Below are 21,801 nucleotides of genomic sequence, written 5' to 3'. Positions count from 1 at the left end.
GTAAATTCATTCACCGGTACAGAAAAGCTTTCTACATTTTTTTTTTTTTTTGACCTTTTGTTGATCAGGTTTCCAAGTTTTGGTTTGGCTTTGCCAATCGGGAGGAAGTCTGCCCTTTTGGGAGGGGGCTTTAGCTACGGCAGAATTGCGTGCTTCTGTTAAGTAGCTGAGGTGTAAGGTGATAGAAGCAATACCCTGTGACACACGTGAAACTCAGTGTGGAAGATGCTGTTCTGCATTGCAGATACTGAAAGTGAAGTGAATCTGTTTGGTACTGTGAAAAGCTGTCACTGCAGGGAGAAAGCATGTTGTTAAATAAGATGATGACGACTGTGCTAAAGTTTGACTTGCTGCATCTCTCCTAGTGCTTAGTCCACAGGATTGACTATAGCAATAGGGGTTGGGGTTGAACATTGTTACTTGATAGGTTAGGGCCAAATTTGCAAATTCAGAGAGTTTCACTTCATAGTCACAGTCAATAAGTAATCACTTTCACTGATTACTTATGACCATAATTTTAGATGTTGTAATCTTTGTATTCTCACTTGTGAAACTTCAGCTACCTTGGCCTGATTGTGAGTTGGCTACCACAACTTGTCTGAGAACTGTTGTGGAATATTTGACCCTTGAAGCATGATAGATTGTAGTGATATTTGCGAAGGGTAAATTCTACAGGCTTTGAGAAATGTGTTTAATTTTTCTGAGCAATAAGGAGAGAAGGATTCTAGCCACAGTTACTGAAACAAAGCCATAGCTGTAGCAGTAGTGTGTGGTTCCCTGGGCAAAATGTGGCCTGGGATTCTGGGGCTGATGTGTGGGTTAGAGCCTGGTTATGAAAAGGTACTGCAGGCTATCTAGGTGAGTAGCTTCTGAAAAGCAGCCTGTCTGGATTGATTTTGAGAAGAAATAATTTCTAGTGCATATTTCCAAATCTTATTCCATAAGAAAATGGGAGAAATCAAAATGTGATGTCTTAAATCAGTGTTTGAGATGCAGCTTCTCATTTCTCAAATACATATCCACAAAGAAAGAGAAATTTCTTAGAGTTGTAGGAAGAGATGTAGGCAGGGCCAATAGTTGCTGTGTGTCAGGAGAGCTCTGTGGAAATGAAATGTTGTCTACCAATTCAGTCTGCCTTTTAATTCATCAAAAAGGAAAGAAAAAAACCTGACAAAAACTAATCCTACATGCAGTTGTCAAACAGGCTGCTCCCTCCTCCTTTGTACTTTATGCTGACAGAAATTGAGAAGAATCAAGGGAAACGAATTAGTGCAATTGACAGGAGACTCAGGCCTTGGATTTCTGTGTTTAAAATGAGAAACATGAATGTTTTCACTCAGAACCATTTAAAGCAAGGAAGAGCGAGGGCATATGGAATTCTAATCTGTTTGGTTGTAAAAGTTCTAGAATTTGGAAAAGCTGCATCACTGCTGGAAACAAGTCTCTCCCCAACAGATATATTTGCATGTAAAAGAGGGATTTCAGTTTTGCTTGTATTTTTAAAAGCTATGACATGCAAGAATAGGTGTGTGTGTGTGGAAGATGAGGGACTGCCAGAGAAGTCCAATACAGTCTAATATAATGAGTTTTCTTAAATTCTTTCCTTTGTATAGTCCTAAATAGGGATTCCTGCTTACCCTGTGTTGACTTAGTACTGCTGTGTTTGACCCCAGCGCAGAAGTCTTGCTGCCATTTGCTCAAGTGTCAGACTTGGCTACACCTAGTTTGCCACTGTGGATCTTTACTGTCCTCGGAGCAGGGGTGCAGGAGCTCATGTCCCTTCTATCAGAGAGTCAGGATATCATTTTGACGTTGCTGACGGAACTGTCACTTTGCTAAATGAGAAAACAAGTGGAAATTTTAGGGGAGGTGGTTGCCTTTGGATTAAGATACCAGCTAGAAGCTGAGATTCTCAGATATTTGGTCTGTACTGTTCTTGTTCCCAGGCACATAGCTTACAGCTGGGTAATCTTCCTCAGGTCTGTCATCAAACAAGTTATTTTGGTATCACTATCACTGCTTTCAGGCTGGTAGACATTTTTTTCCTCTTTTTTTTTTTTCTTTTTGATGGACTGTCTACTTACATTTTGAGGTAGAATCTATATTGCCTGTATCAAAGCTCTAGACTGGAGGAGACACTACTAAGTGAGAGATGTTACTGTGGAGCAGAAAATGCTTTCAGGGGATCACAGAAATGTGTTCTGTATCATAAAGGGGATCACAGATCCTGGCAGTAAGGAGTAGGCAGCATGAAATAACAACCTCCAGGTTTTTTGCTGAGGAAATACTAGTCAGTCTTCTTTCTTTCCATGGGGCTGCTTATGGCTAGGTTTCATGAAATGCCATGTACTGAAATACTCATGTTAAGATAGTTGTGGACAATATCAAATTCCAGGCAGTAACAACAGTTGGAGGGAATCACCAGGACACTATAGTTTATTTGCCATTCAGAATTTGCCGCTCTCTTAAGCTATTTCCTTTTTTCTTGGCACTTTGATACTGTGATGTTGCTGCCCTATGTGCATTGAGTCCTGCTGAGGTAAATGGCTTTGGTTTACCCAATACTACACGCTTCATGGTCTGAAAACTTACAGTTAATGCTGCTTTCCCTCTTTGCTGGAAGGCCGGAAGAGAGCTTCAGCTACTGAAAATTGTTGCTGAATTCACACCAAAGGGCAAGTGGACAGTTGCTGCATAGCACGACAATGAAGTATAAAACAAAAGGCTGTTCAGTGTGGGTTGTTTTGGTTTGGGGTTTTTTCTTTGTTTTGTTTTGTTTTTTGTATCTTTGGTCAGGACAACTGTGTGCTAGGTACACAAGTAGTTTTTTCTTGATGTGTATTTACAAATTAGGCAAATGCCGCATTGAGTTGCAAATAGACTACTTTGGGCTTCAGAAGGGTCCCTAAGTCTGTGTACTGCCAGCTGCTCTCAGGTGGAGGATGAAAGGACTTGGAAGTGCTCACAGGCAATTGATAGGAAGGGGAAGTTTTGTGCTTTCTGGAGAAGGAGTGGCCTGTAGGCTTTTGTATAGAGTGCTGCTCTGAATGGGGTTCATAATGTGAAATCGTAATTTCATCATGTTTCTGGCACTATGACTTTTCTAGAAAATTAGCTTGAAGAGCAAAGCTGAGGGAAGAGTCGTGTGTATTCAAATGTGTATCTTCCAATAGGTGAATAAATAATAAACACCTCTAACCTCTCTTTTAGCTGATACTCCTTGATAGCTGACACTTGGGAGCAAGAAGTAAAAGTTGATAATGAGGAGAGATCTCAGCACCATGTACTGACATTGCAGTGAGACTGTCTTTGCTAGACAGACCACTAAAACATGGCACATTTACCACTCCAGATCCCTGGTGATGTAAATAGCAGCCAGATGTAGTCATGAGAGAAGTATAATTTCACTTTAGCAACAGGAGATCTAAGAGCAAAATGAGAGTAGGAAACTGGCCAAAGGTGGCCTCAGTCTGGGGTTGTATCCAAAGCAGCTAATTGTGGAAGTTGCTGTTTTTTTATTGAAGTTGGTGAATAAATGTAGAAGTGCATGTGTGTTAAGAGAAAGTGTTGTGTGTTTTGGGGGGTGTGGGTTGGAGCATTGTTGGTAAGCATTTCAGTTAGTTTTGCTTTCATGTGGTGGTGCAGAAGCAGGGAGTACTGTTTTTGACAAACTGCATGCCTCTCCCCTTCCTTGGTCAGTGTACTGCTTCCTAAACAGGCTGTAAGCATTCATTTTAATAGTTGCTGTGTATCTTATCATTGAGACCGTGTACTGCAAAGTAGGTTGCATTCACGCTCCTAAATAAACAATTCCAATTCTTCTTGGAAGAAGACTCCAGCCACTAGTATGAAGACAAACCTAAGGTTTTTCTTCTTCTTGTGCCCCTGTTACCTTGATTAATTTTGTTCTTGGTATCTTGATTTTGTGCTAAAAAATTTGCTCTCCTTATTTCCCTGCTCTTTTGGGGGAGTTTATGCGGTGTTGACAAGTCTATCAACATGCAGCTCCAATTGCAGCACAGAGCCTACTGACTGGAGACAGCAGAGCACGAGGAGCAATCCATACGTCTGAAAGTTAAAACAAAGCCAGTGTATCTAAGCTTTCATCTACATACTTACCATGAGCCTTTTATACATGCCCTGTGGTCTGACAGAAAGGTTCCCTACAGCATTTGAGCTCTGATACTAGTTCTCATGCAGCAAACACTTTCCTCATATCACCTCACAAAGTTAACAGGACATCCTTTCCAGGAGTAGGAAGACTTTAAAGATATGGCTCAGGAATAATGTGGAGAGGACATGGCAAAACTGATCATGTAGAATCACGCCGTATGACAGAAAGCTGTGATTGACTTAAAGACTTGTCCCATTTAGGCACTGGACTCTTTATAGGAGGTAGTATGAGGAAATGGGTAAAAAATAGATGGACTGTGGGTACATGATCTATTTTAGGGTACTGACTTTCTGAGTCATACAAAGCTATTAACTTTATCTCTAGGTTTTCATTTTTCCAATTGTAAACTATGAGAAATCTTTTCTGGCAGGTGGCTGGAAATTAGAGTGGTATTTAAGAGGAAGCTGTTGATGATGGTTATTATTAAAGTACCTGGGATGTGATGTCAGGTTTTTTTGTGAGCTCCCTCAGAAGAAGTAAAGTTAACAGCTGGTATCATGTTTGTGATAAGATGCAAATGGTAGTATTGCTGTTTGCGAGGGATCCTGTAGCTGCTTTCTGACCTACTTTAAATTCAAATGAACTCTGACTTCAGCAGTTATTCTGGATTCAAACTAGTCCAGCAGGTGAGAATCTGATCTATCGGAAACATACCTTCTTCATCATTTCTTTATCTGTGCATTAGGCTTCTTATTTAGAATGTGAGGGCATTTTTCTTCTTTTCTTGCTTCATAAGTGTGTAACTGTAGCAGAATTTATGGTCAAAAGCCTGCTGTGAGCTTTGCTAAAGATTGAAGAGGTGGTGTGGAATACAGCTGCCTCATCTTCTCCACTTGAGTTTATTTAGTCTGCATAAAAACTTTTGTCATGAGTTTTGCTTTCTTAAAATGAGCCTTATGGCACTGTCTTCTGTTCATGTAAGCTGAAACCAATAGATATGTGGTATATATTTCAAGCCAGGCCCTGCATGTGCTTTCTCAAGATTCTTATTCAAGAAAGAGGCTATGGTAGCTCTCTGCTAATTAAGAGCTGCTCTTAATTTGCTGCACCTTCCTCTCCTGAAAATAGATCCACCAGTCGTCTCATTTATTTAATTTTAAAATGCTCTGCTAATCAACTTGAGTATTATTTGGAAATGCTGCCAGTGAACTAAAGTGGAAGTTTGGGAGGTCTAAATACTGATCAGCATGTACTCTAAGGCAACAGTGTGATGTAAAATTCTGTTGTGCTTAGCAAAAAGCCTCTTAAGATGTGAGGATGCTAACCCGCCTTCACTAAAGTATATGAATTTTAAGAAAAGTCTGTGTTGCAAAGATGGCTTGTGAATGTCTTAATGTAGAGATATCTATCAATTTGTACCTCAGTTTTTAGTGGGTGTCGTTTCCCTCAGTCGTTGTCCCATTGTCGTCCCGTCGTGTGTGTGTCCATGTTGTCTGCTGCCCCCCGATTTCCATGTGATACATTCATTACTGATGATATGTGGTCTGCCATCTGTTTGGAAGAGACCCAAGTGCTTGATGTTGCTAGTGCTACTCGTCTTTGTCTCTGGTGTTTGTAATATATTATATCTATGGACTCCACTCATAGTCTTCCATCACCTTCTCTGCTTACAGGACTTGCCAGGACACAAATATAGGTATGAAAGTTCCCAGATATTTCTGTGCAAACTATATGCAACAGTCTTCTAAAGCTCAGTGTTCATTTTTAGCTGTTGCCTAAACCAGATAGATATTGTCTATTTTTGGTTACAGATACTTAGCTGTGTAATTTAAAGCCAGTGCAGTGTCTTTTGTCAGATGGCAGATTTGCTGCTGGAATTGAGTTGTTCCATAGCAGACATTGTCATATCATGACAATACCAATTGCAATATTTTGATGCTTCCAAAATTTGTATAAAATACTTTTATTGTTGATCAGCACAAAGTGCTGTGAGTTTACCCAGAGCATCATCACTTCTTGTAACGTGTGGTATGTTTTCCATTTTGTTTAGTGCAGATGATGATACTAAAGTATGAGCAGTAATTTATTACTGCATCAGATTCACACAGCACTTCAGAAATGTGAGGAAAGATATCCTCTTCCTGGAGTTCATGCATGTTAAAGGAACCTCATAGTTCACTGAAGTTAATCCAGGTTCTTTTTGGGTAGAAAACTCCTATCAAATTAAAAACAAAGTCAACACTGACTGCTTAAGTACTATAAATTTGAGATGTCTGGTTTGAAGGTTATTTGGCTGTTTGGGGTTTTTTTTAAGTCTATTTTTTCAGAGTACTCAAGTTCTTAAAATCAAGAATACTGTAAGTTACATAAATTGAGAACCCCCAAATTAGAAATATTTGGGGAAAAAAGAAATTTGAAATATTAATCTTCATTTTTGAAAAGCATCCCATGCTCCCATCAAGCCCCTCTTCCTCTTCATGCATGAGTATATTATCTACGTTTTTGTCAAACTGAAGTGATTCAAAGGCTTATGCAACCTTGCTCACTCTGCATTTGCCTAGAATAGGATGTAGCAGTAGTTACTCAAGCCCAGCTGAAATGGGCCTCATTTTTTTTTGTCAGTAACAGTTGTGCACTTAGTATGCTGTATTCCATGTGCTAGCCAGTGCTGTTTGGCTGTGCGGCTACTGCAGTGGCCAGCTTCAGCAAGAACACTTTGTATATAATGCATTGGATTTTGGAATGGAGAAGACAATCCCAAATCTTCCTTGTCCCAACCTACTTGTCCCAAGTTTCTATAGGCATGTTAGTGATAAAAGGAGGACAAGGGAAAATGTGGGTCCCTTCCGGAATGAAACAGGCAACCTGGTTACCCAGGATATGGAGAAAGCTGAGGTACTCAACGACGACTTTGCCTCAGTCTTCACTGGCAATTGCTTGAGCCACACTGCCCGGGTCACAGAAGGCAAAGGCAGGGACTGGGAGAATGAAGAAACACCCACTGTAGGAGAAGATCAGGTTTGAGAATAGCTAAGGAACCTGAAGGTGCACAAGTCCATGGGACCTGATGAGATGCATCTGTGGGTCTTGAGGGAACTGGCGGATGAAGTGACCAGGCCACTCTCCATCGTATTTGAGAACTCCTGGCAGTTTGGCGAAGTTCCCCCTGACAGGAAAGTGGGAAACGTAACCCCCATTTTTAAAAAGGGGAGAAAAGGAAGACCCAGGGAACTCCAGGCCGGTCAGTCTCACCTCGGTGCCTGGCAAGATCGTGGAGCAGATCCCCCTGGAAGCTATGCTCAGGCACATGGAAAATAAGGAGGTGACCGGTGACAGCCAACATGGCTTCACTAAGGGCAAATTGTGCCTGACAAATTTGGTGTCCCTCTGTGATGGGGTTACAGCATTGCTGGACATGGGAAGAGCGACAGACGTTGTCTACCTGGACTTGTGTGAGGCATTTGACACTGTCCCGCCCAACATCCTTGTCTCTGAATTGGAGAGGCATGGATTCAACAGATGGACCGTTCAGTGGATAAGGAATTGGCTGAATGGTAGCACTCAAAGAGTTGTGGTCAACGGCTCAGTGTCCAAGCGGAGAACAGTGACGAGTGGTGTTCCTCATGGGTCAGTACTGGGACGGGCACAGTTTAACATCTTTGTCGGTGACATGGACAGTGGGATCGAGTGCACCCTCAGCAAGTTTGCTGACGACACCAAGCTGTGTGGTGCGGTCGACACGCTGGAGGGAAGGGATGCCATCCAGAGGGACCTTGACAGGCTGGAAAGGTGGGCCTGTGCGAACCGCGTGAAGTTCAACAAGGCCAAGTGCAAGGTCCTGCATGTAGGTTGGCACAATCCCAAGCACAACAACAGGCTGAGCAGGGAATGGATTGAGAGTAGCCCTGAGGAGAAGGACCTGGGAGTGTTGATTGATGAGAAGCTCAACATGAGCCAGCAGTGTGTGCTTGCAGCCCAGAAAGCCAACCATGTCCTGGGCTGCATCAAAACCAGCATGACCAGCAGGTCGAGGGAGGTGATTCTGCCCCTCCACTCTGCTCTTGTGAGACCCCGCCTGGAGTGCTGCATCCAGCTCTGGGGTCTCCAGTACAAGACAGACATTGAGCTGTTGGAGTGAGTCCAAAGGAGGGCCACGAAGATAATCAAAGGGCTGGAGTACCTCTCCTATGAGGACAGGCTGAGAGAGTTGGGGCTGTTCGGCCTGGAGAAGAGAAGGCTCTGGGGAGATCTAATTGTGGCCTTCCAGTACCTAAAGGGGTCCTACAGGAAAGCCGGAGAGGGACTGTTTATCATGGTGTGTAGCGATAGGACAAGGGGTAATGGTTTTGAACTAAAAGAGGGTCGATTTAGATTAGATGTTAGGAAGAAATTCTTTACCGTGAGGGTGGTGAGGCACTGGAACAGGTTGCCCAGAGAGGTTGTGGCAGCCCCATCCCTGGAAGTGTTCAAGGCCAGGTTGGATGAGGCTTTGGGTAACGTCGTCTAGTGGAGGGTGTCCTTGCCCATGGCAGCGGGGTTGGAAGTAGATGATCTTTAAGGTCCCTTCCAACTCAAACCATTCTGTGATTCTGTGATACTGCCTCCATTCTCTTAGTTCCTCTTTCTTGAGATAAACTACTTTAAGAATGTCTGTGCAGTAATTTTTCCATTTTTAATGCTGTCCACTGTCTCAGCTCTTCTATGGCAGGATTAATTGCAAATTTTTGGAAGTGAGAGGGTAAGTGCATATGTATAATATTTTACATATTGCATAGTAAATATATTTGGGAGAAATGTCATGATACTCATAGTTTTTGAGCACAAAATGCTGTCTGTAAAGTATATTGATTTGGTATGTAATGTAGCTTTCATTAAATACTTAATTTTTTAACGTCAGGAGAAGTCTAGGTAGTCTGAAATGCTTCTAATGATAGTAGCTATCCTTTTTATAATTGCTACTTGGAATAAAAAGTGTCTGCTGTGTATAGATAATGAACAACATCTGTTACAGAGTTGTTAATCCTCTAATAACAGACTTTTAGTGAGAGATAATAATTTGATATGTGATAAACTGCTTATGTGGATAAAAATAAAAGTGTATTGGAGACATCTAGGCATGAAGAGAATGAGAGATGGTACCCTGTTCCCACTGGGAGCTCAATGAGAATAGGATACCTAATTTGTTTAAATTGCATTGAAATCTTAAGCTTTAGTGAGTGGAGTTTGCTCCACGCTGCCTTTGTGCTTTTCAGTGGTCTCCTACCATGTGCGTAAAACAGCTATCTTGAGGGTTTCAGTGGTGTTTCCAAATTCCATGCGAAGCCTGAATTGTAACTTTGAGCACCAACTCATACTTCAAATTTTGGCTAAAAAGAGAACTAAAATGGTGATGATTCAGCCATTGTAGATGAGGTGGTTTCTTTGATGCAAGAAATGTTTTTGGGTTCTGTCTTTGGGAGTATGATCACTTACTGTGCTTGATGGAATATTCTTTTGAATTGTCAACATCCATTGTTCAAGAATGCTTTGAAGGCCAGTGTAATGACTACATTTTTGGAGTTGCTGAGGCATGGACATACACTAATGACAACAAAAAATGCACTTGGAATGTGCTGAGTGTAGTCCTTGTTCAAGCTAAGTCATAGAACAGACTTCAAAATACATTTTGCAGGAGACTAGAATTTTGATAAACAGTGACTGCCCACTGTACCAAGAGAGTTTGACATAAGTATTTCTGAGTTTTGATTACTTTGTAGTTAGCTTGTAAAAGTGCTCTTCAAATCAAGTTTTGTTCAGATAGATTTCCAGAAGAAAAGTGGTATGGGGAAATGGAATCCTTCATCTCTACGGTGTGTCATTGGTCTGTTAACAACCAAAGAGAATGTTGATTATTTGTAGTATCTTATAATGATCACATATTGGCTTTGGCCAGTACAAAAGCCTTATTGTAGTAAACCCTTGGCAAGTGCACAAGCGATGTTTTTTGCAGCCCTATCTTTGTCACCTTTTGTTCCGAGGAGGTGGATGGAGAAAGGCTGAAGAAATCTGCACAGAGTGGAATCATCTTACCCAGAGCCATAAATTATATCAGTGGCTGAACTAGGGGAAAAAATAGTTCTATTCCAGTTATCTACAATTAATTTACTTTCTAGAGAATGCAATGCATGTTTAAACATGTTAAGTCAGTATCTTACTGCGGGTTGTTAGTTCTGGGATGTTTCAAGGGGATCCAGCTATGGTTGAGGCCTTGGGGTGTTTCATTTGCCTTGGTCAGTACTGCTTCATCTGCAAAACAGGTTCACTAGGCATTACAACCTGAAAGTACTATGTTTTAATAAAGAAGTGAGGAGAATAAATAGTTTGATTAAACTATAGGCAAATGATTATAGATCATACTCTTCCTGACTATGTTTGGATATTGATGTCAGCCCTTGGGGTCTCTGAATGGACGCTGTCACCTGAGCAACTGGTCCTGCTGCCATGCCTCCCTTTGTCATTACTTAATGTGTCCCACAGCAAGGGTGAAGCTGACTCTTCCCTCGGGAAATGGCCTTGGTGCTAGGGAGTGCACGGTGTATCCCCTTCCTCCACTACTCAAATGGTTGTGATAGTTGAGCTCACTCTCTCTAGGCACTTCTAAAGTTGGTTTGGTAGCTGCTGCTCCCCTGTACCTCTTGCAGAGGTAATTGGAAACTCCTGATGTTCATAGGCATTTTTGGAAGAGTGGATGGAAAAGGGTATTATTTTATGGGTTGAGATTTCAGTTTTTCTGTTCTTTATGCTGGGAGCCAGGCATTGTAAGTGGACTTTCTCTTAAGTTTAAATAGGTAAGGAAGAAAAAAAAGAATTGAACAATCCCATGTTTTCATACTGGTGTCCATCACTGGCCTCACTGAAGCAAATGTGGAGGGTTTCTCAGTGTTGTGCTAGTCCTGACTCCCTTGCAGGTGATTTGGTAAAGACAGTGAAGCAGGAGGTTGGCTTTGATGTGTTTGTACAGCGCTAAAGTGGTGTTGTAGCGTAACTGGTCAGTTATGTGTTTGTATCATCAGAACCCAGCCATTAGAAACCTTGCATCTCTTATTAGTGAGTCTTGAAGGAAAGTATAACCCAATTTTGAAGAGTACAAGAAGGATGCCATTACTTTGTTCATAAGTTGATATGTGTGCTTATTCCAATAGATTTTTAAGTTGGAAGAAGAGAATTCTGATACAAGCCTTTTGCTGTTTTTTGTGCTTTGAAAAAAAAAGAAATGGTGGATAGTTTTCAGTACTAGCTCTTAGAAGGGTGGGATGGAAGGTGGGTGTGAGCTGTCCGTTCTAAGAGAGAGTCTTCGCGAGGCAGAAGTGAAGATTACTAAATTGTTGTCAACCTGCTTTCCAATCTGGCAGCAAGCTTCAAAATCTCCAAATTGTTTTAAGGAAAAGATGGTGTTTACAAGGACCTGTTACTGGATTACCTGAAGGATGACAGTATTGCATTTATATTCTGTAACTTACTAGTGGGAGCATAAACTCTTATGTTTGCTGACCTGTATATTACTAGTAGGACACAGGTAGAAAACCTTCTCTTGGTATAGATTATCTCATTATCAACTTCTTGCACTTACCTTTGAAGTTTCTTGTTTTCTGGTGCTGCTGCCTGTAAACCATGTAACAGTGACCAGGCTGTTCTGTCAATCTGATTCGTATCAAGTAACAAAGAAAAAAAAAAAAAGGAAAAAGAAGTAACAATAGGGTATCTAGGAGAGGTAAAGAAGGGAAAGGAGGATTTAGTGTTCTATCATTTTGTGCATGTACTCTGTCATAGAATCATCGAATATCTCTAGTTGGAAGGGACCCATGAGGATCATCAGGTCCAACTCCCTGCTCCTTGCACGACTACCTAAAACTAAACCATGTGACTAAGTGTTGTGCAGATGCTCCTTGAACTCTTGTCAGGCTTGGTGCCGAGGCTCTCTTCCTGGGAGAGCCTGTTCCTGGGACTGACCGCCCTCTTGGTGAAGAGCCTTTTCTCAATGTCCAACCTGAACTTCTCCTGACACAGCTTCATACCATTCCCTCGTGTCCTATCGATGGTCTCCAGAGACAGGAGATCAGCACCCCCACCTCTGTTGCACCCCAAACAGTCTTCCAGGAATAATGAAGTGTTTAAATGTCAGGAAAATAAATGTACACAAAAGCATAGATAGCAGTAAAAGAGGCAGAAGGTGTTTCTATGCTCAGAAGCTCTCTGGGTGATGAGGGAGCTTGTATCCTTGGTAGAGGAAAGCCTATGTGTGGGCTAAAGTAATTGGCATTATCAGTGGATTAAACATAGCACCAGAGAAACCACAGGAGTTTGTGCTGGAGTGAGGAGAACCTGTCCAGGAGAAAGACTGCAGCTTTCACCTCCTAGAAATGAAGTAGCTCGATACCCTTATTCTGTCTCCGGCATTGCATTTCCTGTAATGTGTCTTACCTGTATTTCTCGCCCATTCTCTGTTATTTATAGAGTGGTTCATCAATACTTGATATTCTTGCAGCTGAAAGGTCTTTCTGCACAGTGCAGCTGGAGTTGAGTAACTGTGTTTCCTTATGGGTGAATTTGGAAGCTATCCCAGACTCTACATTACCCATGTGTAATTTGCACGTCAGAGGCAGCCTGCAGTAGGAGGCAGAGGGCACAGTGGGCACAATTAAAACATAACATTAGTGAGCTGCTTTTGCATTATGAAAAACAGCTGGGGTCAAACCCCAGTTCCTCAAACAAAGAAATTTCTGGCTGACAGCCTTGTAAACAATCAAGCATCTGTGTTTGAGATGGAGCAGCTATACATGTTTTGACTGTTGGCTCATCTGGCCTGGCTAGCTACTTAATTTAGTGAAATCCATACAGAAAGGGAGAAGTAATATTTCACTGGGGTTTTTGCCCAATTTTCCTTTGTTTCTTGCTTTCCATGTGGCATGCAGTAAGTTAGGCAGAAAGTTCTCAGTTCATAACAGGACTGAGTTATGTTTCCATGTTCGAAACTTTAGGCTTATTAGATTTTTTTTTTATTTTGCCTTGATGCTAGTGTCACCAAAATTCGGGAATAAAAGAAAACTCCTTAACACCACTTTAGCATGAAGAAGCAGGCATTTCCTTTTATTGCAGCGCTGGGTGTCAGGAGGATAGTTCCTCACATCAGGCACACCTAACGCTGGTTCTCTTGTCATATTTATACACAAACGTTACAAAGATTACAAAGTGGTAATGCTCCCCGTTACAATAATTGGGTTTCTATTTCTTCGCCTAGTCTGCAAACTAGAAGGCCTGCTCAGTTCCTTTCTCTGCCTCTGTCTTTGGAGTAGGTGGTATAATTTGGGTAGGGGGCTCATGGGTTGGTGGTCATGGGGACCCTGGCCCAAATTACCTTTCCCCTGGTTTCTCAATACTTCCATGTTGGTAATTGTTCACTATGTGCCTCAGTGTGGTGGGTTGACCCTGGCTGGGAGCCAGGTGCCCACCAGAGCCGCTCTATCACTCCCCTCTTCAGTAAGGCAGGGAGGGGAGAAAGGAAGATGGAAAAACAACCCCAAACCCGTGGGTCGAGATAAAGGCAGTTTAATGTAGGTAAAGCAAAAAGCCGCACGCGGAAGCAAAGCAAAAAGCAAAGATTATTCTCTACTTCCCATCAGCAGGCGATGTCTGGCCACTTCCTGGGAAGTAGGGCCTCAGTATGCGTGCCCCTTACTCTGGAAGACAAACACTGGAAAAAAAAAAAAAACCCAAACAAAAACCCAACAAATGCCCCCTCCCTGTTCCTCCCCCTATTCTCAGTTTTTTATTGCTGAGCAGACATCATATGGTATGGAATATCCCTTTGGTCAGTTTGGGTCAGCTGTCCTAGCTGTGTCCCCTCCCAAGATCTTGCCCACCCTGGGGGCAGCCTGCTGCTGGGGAAAAAGAAATGTTGGAAAGACAGCCTTGATGTGTGCTGGCACTGCTCAGTAGTAGCCAAAACACTGGTGTGTTATCAACAGTTTGCTAGCTACCAATACACAGCACAGCATCATGAGGGCTGCTGTGGGGAGGATTAACTCCATCTCAGCCAGACCCAATACAGTCAGGAAGATAAGGATGCTCCTGGAGGCAATTAGTGTCCTCCCTTTCTGCAAAGTATGTACATAAGGACCTTGAAGTGTCTTGTAGCCGCTCCTTTTTCTCATGATGTGTAGCAGGTGCTCATTCTAAGAATCGTTAGCCTTCTACCTAAAGTAATAATGAATAGTTTCTTATCACATCTAAGTAGGCCTTCATTACAGGCCTATCTTTTTGCTACACTGGCAGATTTCCCTCAGGTAATTTATGATCGCTAAAAAATATTTTTCTTTTCTGTGTATCAAATGTCCCACCAATGTGAACTTCCAGCTGTGTGTGAACTAGGTAAGAAGCTTTTTGAGCAGGGTCATCCTCTGGTTGCTGGCAAGGCACTGGGAGGCAAGGAAAAAACTGAATGGCTTTCCCAGGGTCAGGCAGGACCCCAGGTTCTGTGACAGCCAGAGAGAATCCAGGTCTTTTGAGTAGGAGTCGGCTGCCTGCAGATGTGCTAGCAACCCTCTGTGTCCTTCAGACTTCAGGTGTCTTCTGCTGCCATCACCTCAGCAGTGGAGGGGTGGGGATAAGCAAATGTGAGGAGAGGGGGAATGTGTTGCTTAGGCGCATGTTGGTTGCATTCTCCTCAGACAAGCTGCATTTCAGAAACACTGGGGCGTGCTAAAGGTTTAAATGGGAAACAAAAACTCAAGCCCAAATTTGTGTACTCAGAAGCCCTTTGCCTGTTAAAGTTTCAAAGTGGAATGGCTGAGGGGTAAGGGGCCAGCACTTGCTCAAATTAGAGGGCTACTCTGATTTCAGAGAACTGTGTGGTGTGAAGACTGCTCAAGGTAAATGTGAAGGCCTTTCAGCAGTACTCATCTTTGTTCCTGCTATTTGAAAGTATCTTTTACCCAAACCAAACGACCTATGCTGTATTGAGCTCTTCAACACTGATCTTTATGTTTACAGTAAGCAGAGAAAAATTTTCCCTCTGTAAACAGTGTTATTCATATTAACATTCATTCTATTTAAATTTAAAAGCTTGTGGTTTTTTCCATCATCTCCTCAAAGCATTGAAATGGAAGATAAAAGTCATCATTGATAATGAGAAGAGGCTCATGCTCATGGTTCTTGCTGCAAAATGTTGGGGAGTTAGGCATAGGGGGTACTATATATTTATATCCCGAGTGTGAAAAACAATATATATCTTGCTCTGCTTGAAGACAAATTATACTTGAACAAAGAAGTTCAGGTACATGTTCTTTTCCAAGTATAGCAACCTGTTGGTAGTCATGGATGTACTCAAGCTGTCCTGCTGGCTTTCATCTACAGAAATGTTCATTGCCCCCAGAAGCAGCAGTAGTGATCCAAGTTAGCTGGCTTTCTAACCTAATGCAGTTCGAAATCCGTCTCCGTTACAGTACATATAAATCATAGAATCATTTTGGTTGGAAAAGACCTTTAAATCACTGTAGTTTGAGTAAAATCCATTTTTTAAGCATTATTTTTATTGTTAATGCAGAGTTCCTTTCTTGTGGATGCATCCATGTTTTGTTTAATTTCTCTTGCAGAGTGACTTTTAGCTCTATCTTGTCCTCAAGCCTTCTCTGTAACCCTTTTAATAATTTTTTGTGACAGTCTCTTACATAGTGTTGGTTTGACTGAACAGATTGCCTGAGACTTGTTTCTTTAACCAAAGATGCCTTAATAGTTTATGCTCCTGGTGAATGTGCTAGATTTAGAAATATTTCTGCTTTGAAATTTTTCATGTTGATGTGAAAACTGGCTTACAAAAAAAAGCAAGAGGAAATGCATGGAAGTCTCTGCTTGCTCTTCTAGCCTTGCCGTTCTCATAACTGCTCTGGAAATTGAAAGCGGAAGCAGAAAACAGAGACCACTGAGGCTGTACTCAAGTGTTACTCTTCCTGCATGTGCTGCAAAGTGTGCTGAATGTGTTACGTATCACAGGTTTTCTCCGGTCTTTTCGTGTTGCTAGCCTTGTGGAGAATGTTAAGTCTTCTGTTTGTTGAAGTCTGATTTAACAGCTGAGTTAGCATACATTTCCTAGCGATCAAGAAGGATATAGTGCTGTAATACTCCTTCCTCAAGTTTCCCTGGGATGGGTGGGCAGTGTAGTCTCTTATATACCTTCATCCAGGTCTCTATCTGCTCCTACTGAACTGGAAGAAACTATTTTGTTGTTGTAACAGTCCTGGGACTGAGAGTAAACTGACATTGATGAAAAAGTTGGAATTCTTAGGCTGCACTTTTCCTCCCAAATACATTCCAAAACTGTTCAAAGACCTGAACAGTTCTGCAGGAGCCACACTAAAGACTAGAGCCTGCTTTAATCACATTTTAACCTACAGGAGATTTAAATGTTTGTTTCTGAAAAAGTTACTCTCTGCTGAAAGAGAACAAGAGGAGCTACAGAAGAAAACCATTATCCACCCTGTTTTATCTGTGGATAATGTCTCACCTGTCAGCCAGACACTCACCAGTGCTAGGCCTTACAGAGGTCTCAAGGGCTGTCTTCGTTCTGCATTGCTGCTAATTTGGGCACTTTTCCATTTGTATTTGTGCAACTGCACTGAAGAGCTGATGTGAGGCTCAAATGGCCAAGACACTTCTTGTTACTTACTACCAGTTGGCAGATGGAACAGCAGAAAGTAGTAAGCATAAAACATCACTGAAAATCTCCATCATTCTCAGATGGATTTTAAAACTGTTTGGGGGGGTGTGTGTCAAAAAACCCTTCAGATTTGGTTAAATAAGCAGGAGGCGAGGATTACAAGCATCACCAATTAAAAAAGCTTTTACCCTTTCTGGTGAAATTATGTTCCCGTCAGCTGAGTACTAGAACAACATGCATGAATCTGGTAGATCCATTGTATCCAGAATTTCTACTCATTTTGGTGAATTACTTATGGTATTTCAGGGAAAAAGATTAAAGAAATTCAAAGAATCAAATACATGAAATTTATGGTAGAACAAAGTCATCATCATCAATATTTGGGCCTTAAAGGTAGACAAACAGTCAAAATTCCTGAGATTGAAAGTGAATGCATTTTATTAGGCTTAACATTTTTTGGCTCTTAGCTACACTAGTTTTTTGTACTTTTAAAATACAACTTATTTTCTTAATTAAGAAGCTAAAAGCTTCAATCTAAAACAATCACAAAAGTCCACAATTGTGATTTTTAGAGAAAAAAAAATATAAGCCATCACAAAACTTTAATTAAACCACTTGGAGCACTACTGTCTTATTAATTTGATTGTGATAGTGCTCATCAAACCCAATGAAGGTTAACAAATTTTTTGTTAACAATAAGCAAAATAGGAGCAATTACCACAAAAAAGAACTATACATGACTGACACAGATGCAGTGCTTATAATTATTTGAATGGTATTTTTTAAATACTAGTTCCATATGCACAGTGTTTGGAGAGCTTCTCTGTAATGCCAGCTATTTATTTGTTTTCACGTTGCTGTTCTCTGAGCAGACAGCATCTTAGCCAGGAAACAAAATTGCCCAATAGCTAAATAATAGTGAAAGACTTCAATAAATTTGTGGCTTTCTGGGCAAAGTATCAGGAATTCTCAAGAACCCCAATACCAATTTTGCTACAGTTTGGGTGCAGAGGGCATAATTTGTTCATTCCTCAAGTAAAGCAGGGACTTGACATTTTTGTATGCAGTCTAGTAAGGAGACAGAATACCTTTTATCTGTAATATTATTTTTTCCTATCATTGATGATGCTTGCTTGAGGTTGAAAGTCATAACAAAATGCAGAGTGAATTGTTTCCCCACTTTCCCTTCCTTCTGTTCATATTTAAGTGAATTTGCTTTGAAACCTTACTTCAAAAGGCAGAGATGCATGTTTGTATCCTTTTGTGTAGTGATCCACAAGTTACAAAATTGCTTTGAAAACTCACAGGTCCAGATACCTGGTTAAGACTGACCAGATACCTTGTTTACTCAATTATACACATCAGTTTATTCCAGTTGAAAAACTGCTTTGCTATCTTAGGTATACTACCAGGTGATTTTAGCTTTATTGTCTGGCTGGTTTTTGCGTTGCCAACAAGCAGTACGTATGGGCAGACAGATTTATCCTTGTTAGTCTGCTTTGAAACATCTGGGAGCAGTTCAACTTGAAGCCCTGCAGGCTCGCCCAATTCAGAGTGCCAGCAGATGATGAGGTGTTCAGAGGTGGTTAATACTTGTGGGAGCAGTTAATACGGATGAACATCATAGCTGCCCACCAGACCACAAGTGTTTGAATGTGGATATTCTGTAGTGTTGTGCAGTTGCACTGGCTTAGTTTCTCATGCCTTTAATGGTCTTCTTTCCTATTATTTACTCTGGGGAAAGAGGCATGGCAGAACTCCTGTTTGGAAAGCATGCATCTGTATTTATAGAGGAATTTCATGCCTGGATAGTTAATAAGCTCTCTAAGTAGGAGGGAGCAAAGTTGGTGAGGAACATAACTGTTTTCTTTTGACTGGGAGAAGAAAAGGGATCCTAAACCGATGGGAAGGCTTGGGAGGGTGATGCACAGCTTCCCCTCTGAATGGGCAAAGGGGCCAGGGTCCAGAGTGCTCTAGGCACTGGTGCCCGGGACTAAATGCCATTGCATTCCAGAGCACGTTTAATGTTTCTGTCAACTTGGCCAACACAAATGAGAAGCGGAGTCTGACCTCTAATCTTATTGCATCTTTCTGCTAAACAGTAATGCCATCTGGAATGCCTGGCCTGGTAAATGACATAACAGTGAAAGAGAGAAGAAAATAACTATATCTAAATGCTCAAACAATTTTGGAGCCCTAGCTCTCTGCAAGAGACAGTTCTTTAGCATCCTCTTGATATGATTCCTAAGTGCTAAAGCCAGGACCGGGGCAGATCTTTACCCTAAAGCCAGCTGTCTAAAATACTACTGAAAGGCTGTCCAGCCTCTTCCTCTGGTTGAGGCAGGCCTCTCGGGAGGCATGCTGCACAAAGGCAGCCAGAAGAGCTGCTGCCTCTGCGTTGAAATCAAGGAGCTCAATGGCCTGCTCTTGTCTTCCCTCATTTCACTTCATGGCAACAGTTAAGGCAGAAGGAGCTCATCCCACAGTGGATGAGCTGCCTCTGAGCTGAAGGCGAAGGTTTCATTTGCTGACTTGGTCACAGGAGGTGCAGGATGTGCTTGGGACAGCTCAGTCTGTCTGCAGTGGCTGTGGCAGGGTGCCACCAAGCTGCCTTCAGCCAGCCCATGCCAGCTCCAGAGCCAGCTCCCTCCTGACAGAACTTCGAATAAATCGGCCTTTGTGAGAGAAAGTGGCAAAACCTGAGCAAAATGCTATTTAAGTGGTTGATTTTTCTTTGCCTCGGGGAGCAGCTCAGATGACATCAAGTTCAGTAGGGGCTTTGCTGGATCCAGCTTCTCTGATAATCTGACAAATGACCTTTAATGAGTGTTTGATCCTAAAAGGTAGGACTTTAGGGGTAGATAAGATATGGTGATGACTATGAGATGATTTAAAAGCCTTTATATGCATCCACTTTCCTCCTCTCCAGAACCAAAATATCTCTAAATGAAAGAGGTACATGTAAGAGAACATAAAAGAACATAAATTTTTAAATCACTTAGAGGCCCACTGCAAGGCCTGGTTGCCAACAAACTGAATTTTTTTTTTTTTTGTTTGAAAACATGGATCATTTTGGTCAGAAGTGTTCTGGCCAAATTCTTCTGTGTTTACTCCTGTAATAGAGCCCTTCTCCCTACAAAAGGCAGTAAGAGAGGGCAGAATTTGACCCATTCTCTGAATCTGCCTTAACAAGTAAAGAGTTGTGATTATTCATTTTACTTTTTTTTTCTTTTTTTTTTTTTTTCTGTGTGCTTACCCTAAGTACGAAGACCATTCTGTGCTGTATACAGCCAGGCTGAAATGCATTTAGTAAATATGTTCAGAAAGGACTAATGCACCCTTCTTGCCAAACAGCTGTTAAATTGAAGGAAAATGTTTTCCTACAGTTTCTAGGCCTGTTTGTTTTTTGGGAGAGAGAGAATATCTATGGTTTTGTGGTTTGTGCTTTCAGCTTTTCCTACCCCTTCCATGAATGGGATCCCAATAAAAGAGACAGTTCTCTGTGCTGTGGGCTTGATGCCATTCCATTATGTCTCTGAATCCCTGGATGAAAATGTACAGCTTTGTGTAGCACAGGTGGCTTTGTTGAAAGGGTAGAGAATATGCTTGAAAAAGCCTTAAACTGGTCCATGTGTCATTCTTCCCTCTACTCTGCCTTTTGAATATTCTGAAATTTTGAATATTTCTGAAAAGAAATATTTTTGAATATTTCGGAAAAGAAAAGAAAAAAAAAAAATCTTTTTCCAAGAGGGAGGAAGAATTCTGACTAATTCTGTTACTTGATATTAAACACTCAAAGTGATTTATAATAAAACTTTGTTTTTAAGTGACTGCTCAAGGTCAGAGCAAAAATTCAGGCAGTCTTTTCTTTTCCATGGTTTTCCTGCACACAATACATGAAGCATATAGGTATGCTGTAGGGCATATCAGTAAGCAAGAAGCTTTCCTGGAGAGTCCTGCCAATGCTAACCTGTTATATATTCCCATTAGGGAGAGACCATGATGAGTGCTTATTTCTCTGTTACCAGTTCTTAACCTGTCTTTTTTTCTCTTGTTCGTCACTGCAATTTATTTTCTCTCCATTTTCCTCCTACAGAAGAGATGGCGGAAGGAAAGAGTGCCATTCTCATCGGCATGAGCCAGTGGAACTCTAACGACCTTGTTGAGCAGATAGAAACAATTGGGAAGCTGGAAGAAAATCAAGGTAATGTTTAGCTTGCCTTACATATGAATTTAAAGTTAACAAGAAAATCTAACTACTGAAGCAATTAGTTGTCAGATATTATGCAAATATTCAACAGAAATATCATTTACAGCATCCCATAGTTAAAGTTTTACCTAGACATGTAAGTAGTGTTTTAGTGCAGCGAAATGAATTGCAATGATCTCTTTCATGAGGAAAACTTCTTCTATGGCAAGCAAAGTAATGCAAATTTATTGACTTCAGTGGGAAGTCAATGTTGAACTCAGCTCAACGACTATGAGAGAGACTACAAGACCACAACTTACATTTGCATATTTCCTGTCATTGACAGTGAGTTATTTTGTTAAAGTCATGAAATCATTATCTGGAATTTTCAAGGGGACACATACTTTCAGGAGTACTTGGGGCCCGTTTTAGGTAAACATTTAGGTGATGGTGTTCTACTGAAATGAGTGGGAAATGGGCACTGATACACCAGTAAGAATCTGGGACCTAGGAGGTCTAAGCAGTCTTCATTTAATTGCTACTTTGGCTCCTAAATTGCCTAGTTGTTTGAAAATTAAAAATTGCCTCGTTGACTTCAGGGGACAGAGAAGGACTAACTTCCTTATCCATTGGTGGTATTGGGCTCATGCATAATGATGCTTGTTAATTAGCTTTTTTAAGAATTTGAGAGGTTTGTCCATTTTAAGAGCCTTTTCAGGAGGCTTTTCTTTATGAATGTGCTACATGTAGTCAGTCCTGAGGATAGCTGTGAACAAGTCTATTTTAGTATACAGATATATAAAAGTA

At 41.3% G+C, this 21,801-nt stretch overlaps 1 protein-coding gene across 6 annotated transcripts in view; it reads left to right on the top strand.

Annotated features, from left to right (window-relative positions):
• PITPNM3 (PITPNM family member 3) overlaps positions 1-21,801 on the top strand; it is a 120,375-nt gene that overhangs the window by 27,941 nt on the left and 70,633 nt on the right. For all 6 annotated transcript variants that reach the window (XM_075771336.1, XM_075771338.1, XM_075771333.1 and 3 more), the window contains one exon: positions 20,902-21,009. In XM_075771336.1, coding sequence (XP_075627451.1) covers positions 20,902-21,009 — 108 coding nt within the window. The remainder of the gene's footprint in view (positions 1-20,901; positions 21,010-21,801) is intronic.

This window comes from Balearica regulorum, chromosome 19 (assembly GCF_011004875.1).
Source record: "Balearica regulorum gibbericeps isolate bBalReg1 chromosome 19, bBalReg1.pri, whole genome shotgun sequence".
Lineage (NCBI taxonomy): Eukaryota > Metazoa > Chordata > Aves > Gruiformes > Gruidae > Balearica > Balearica regulorum.
The sequence above is the reverse complement of the archived record's forward strand: the minus strand, read 5'-3'. Positions and strand labels throughout refer to the sequence as shown.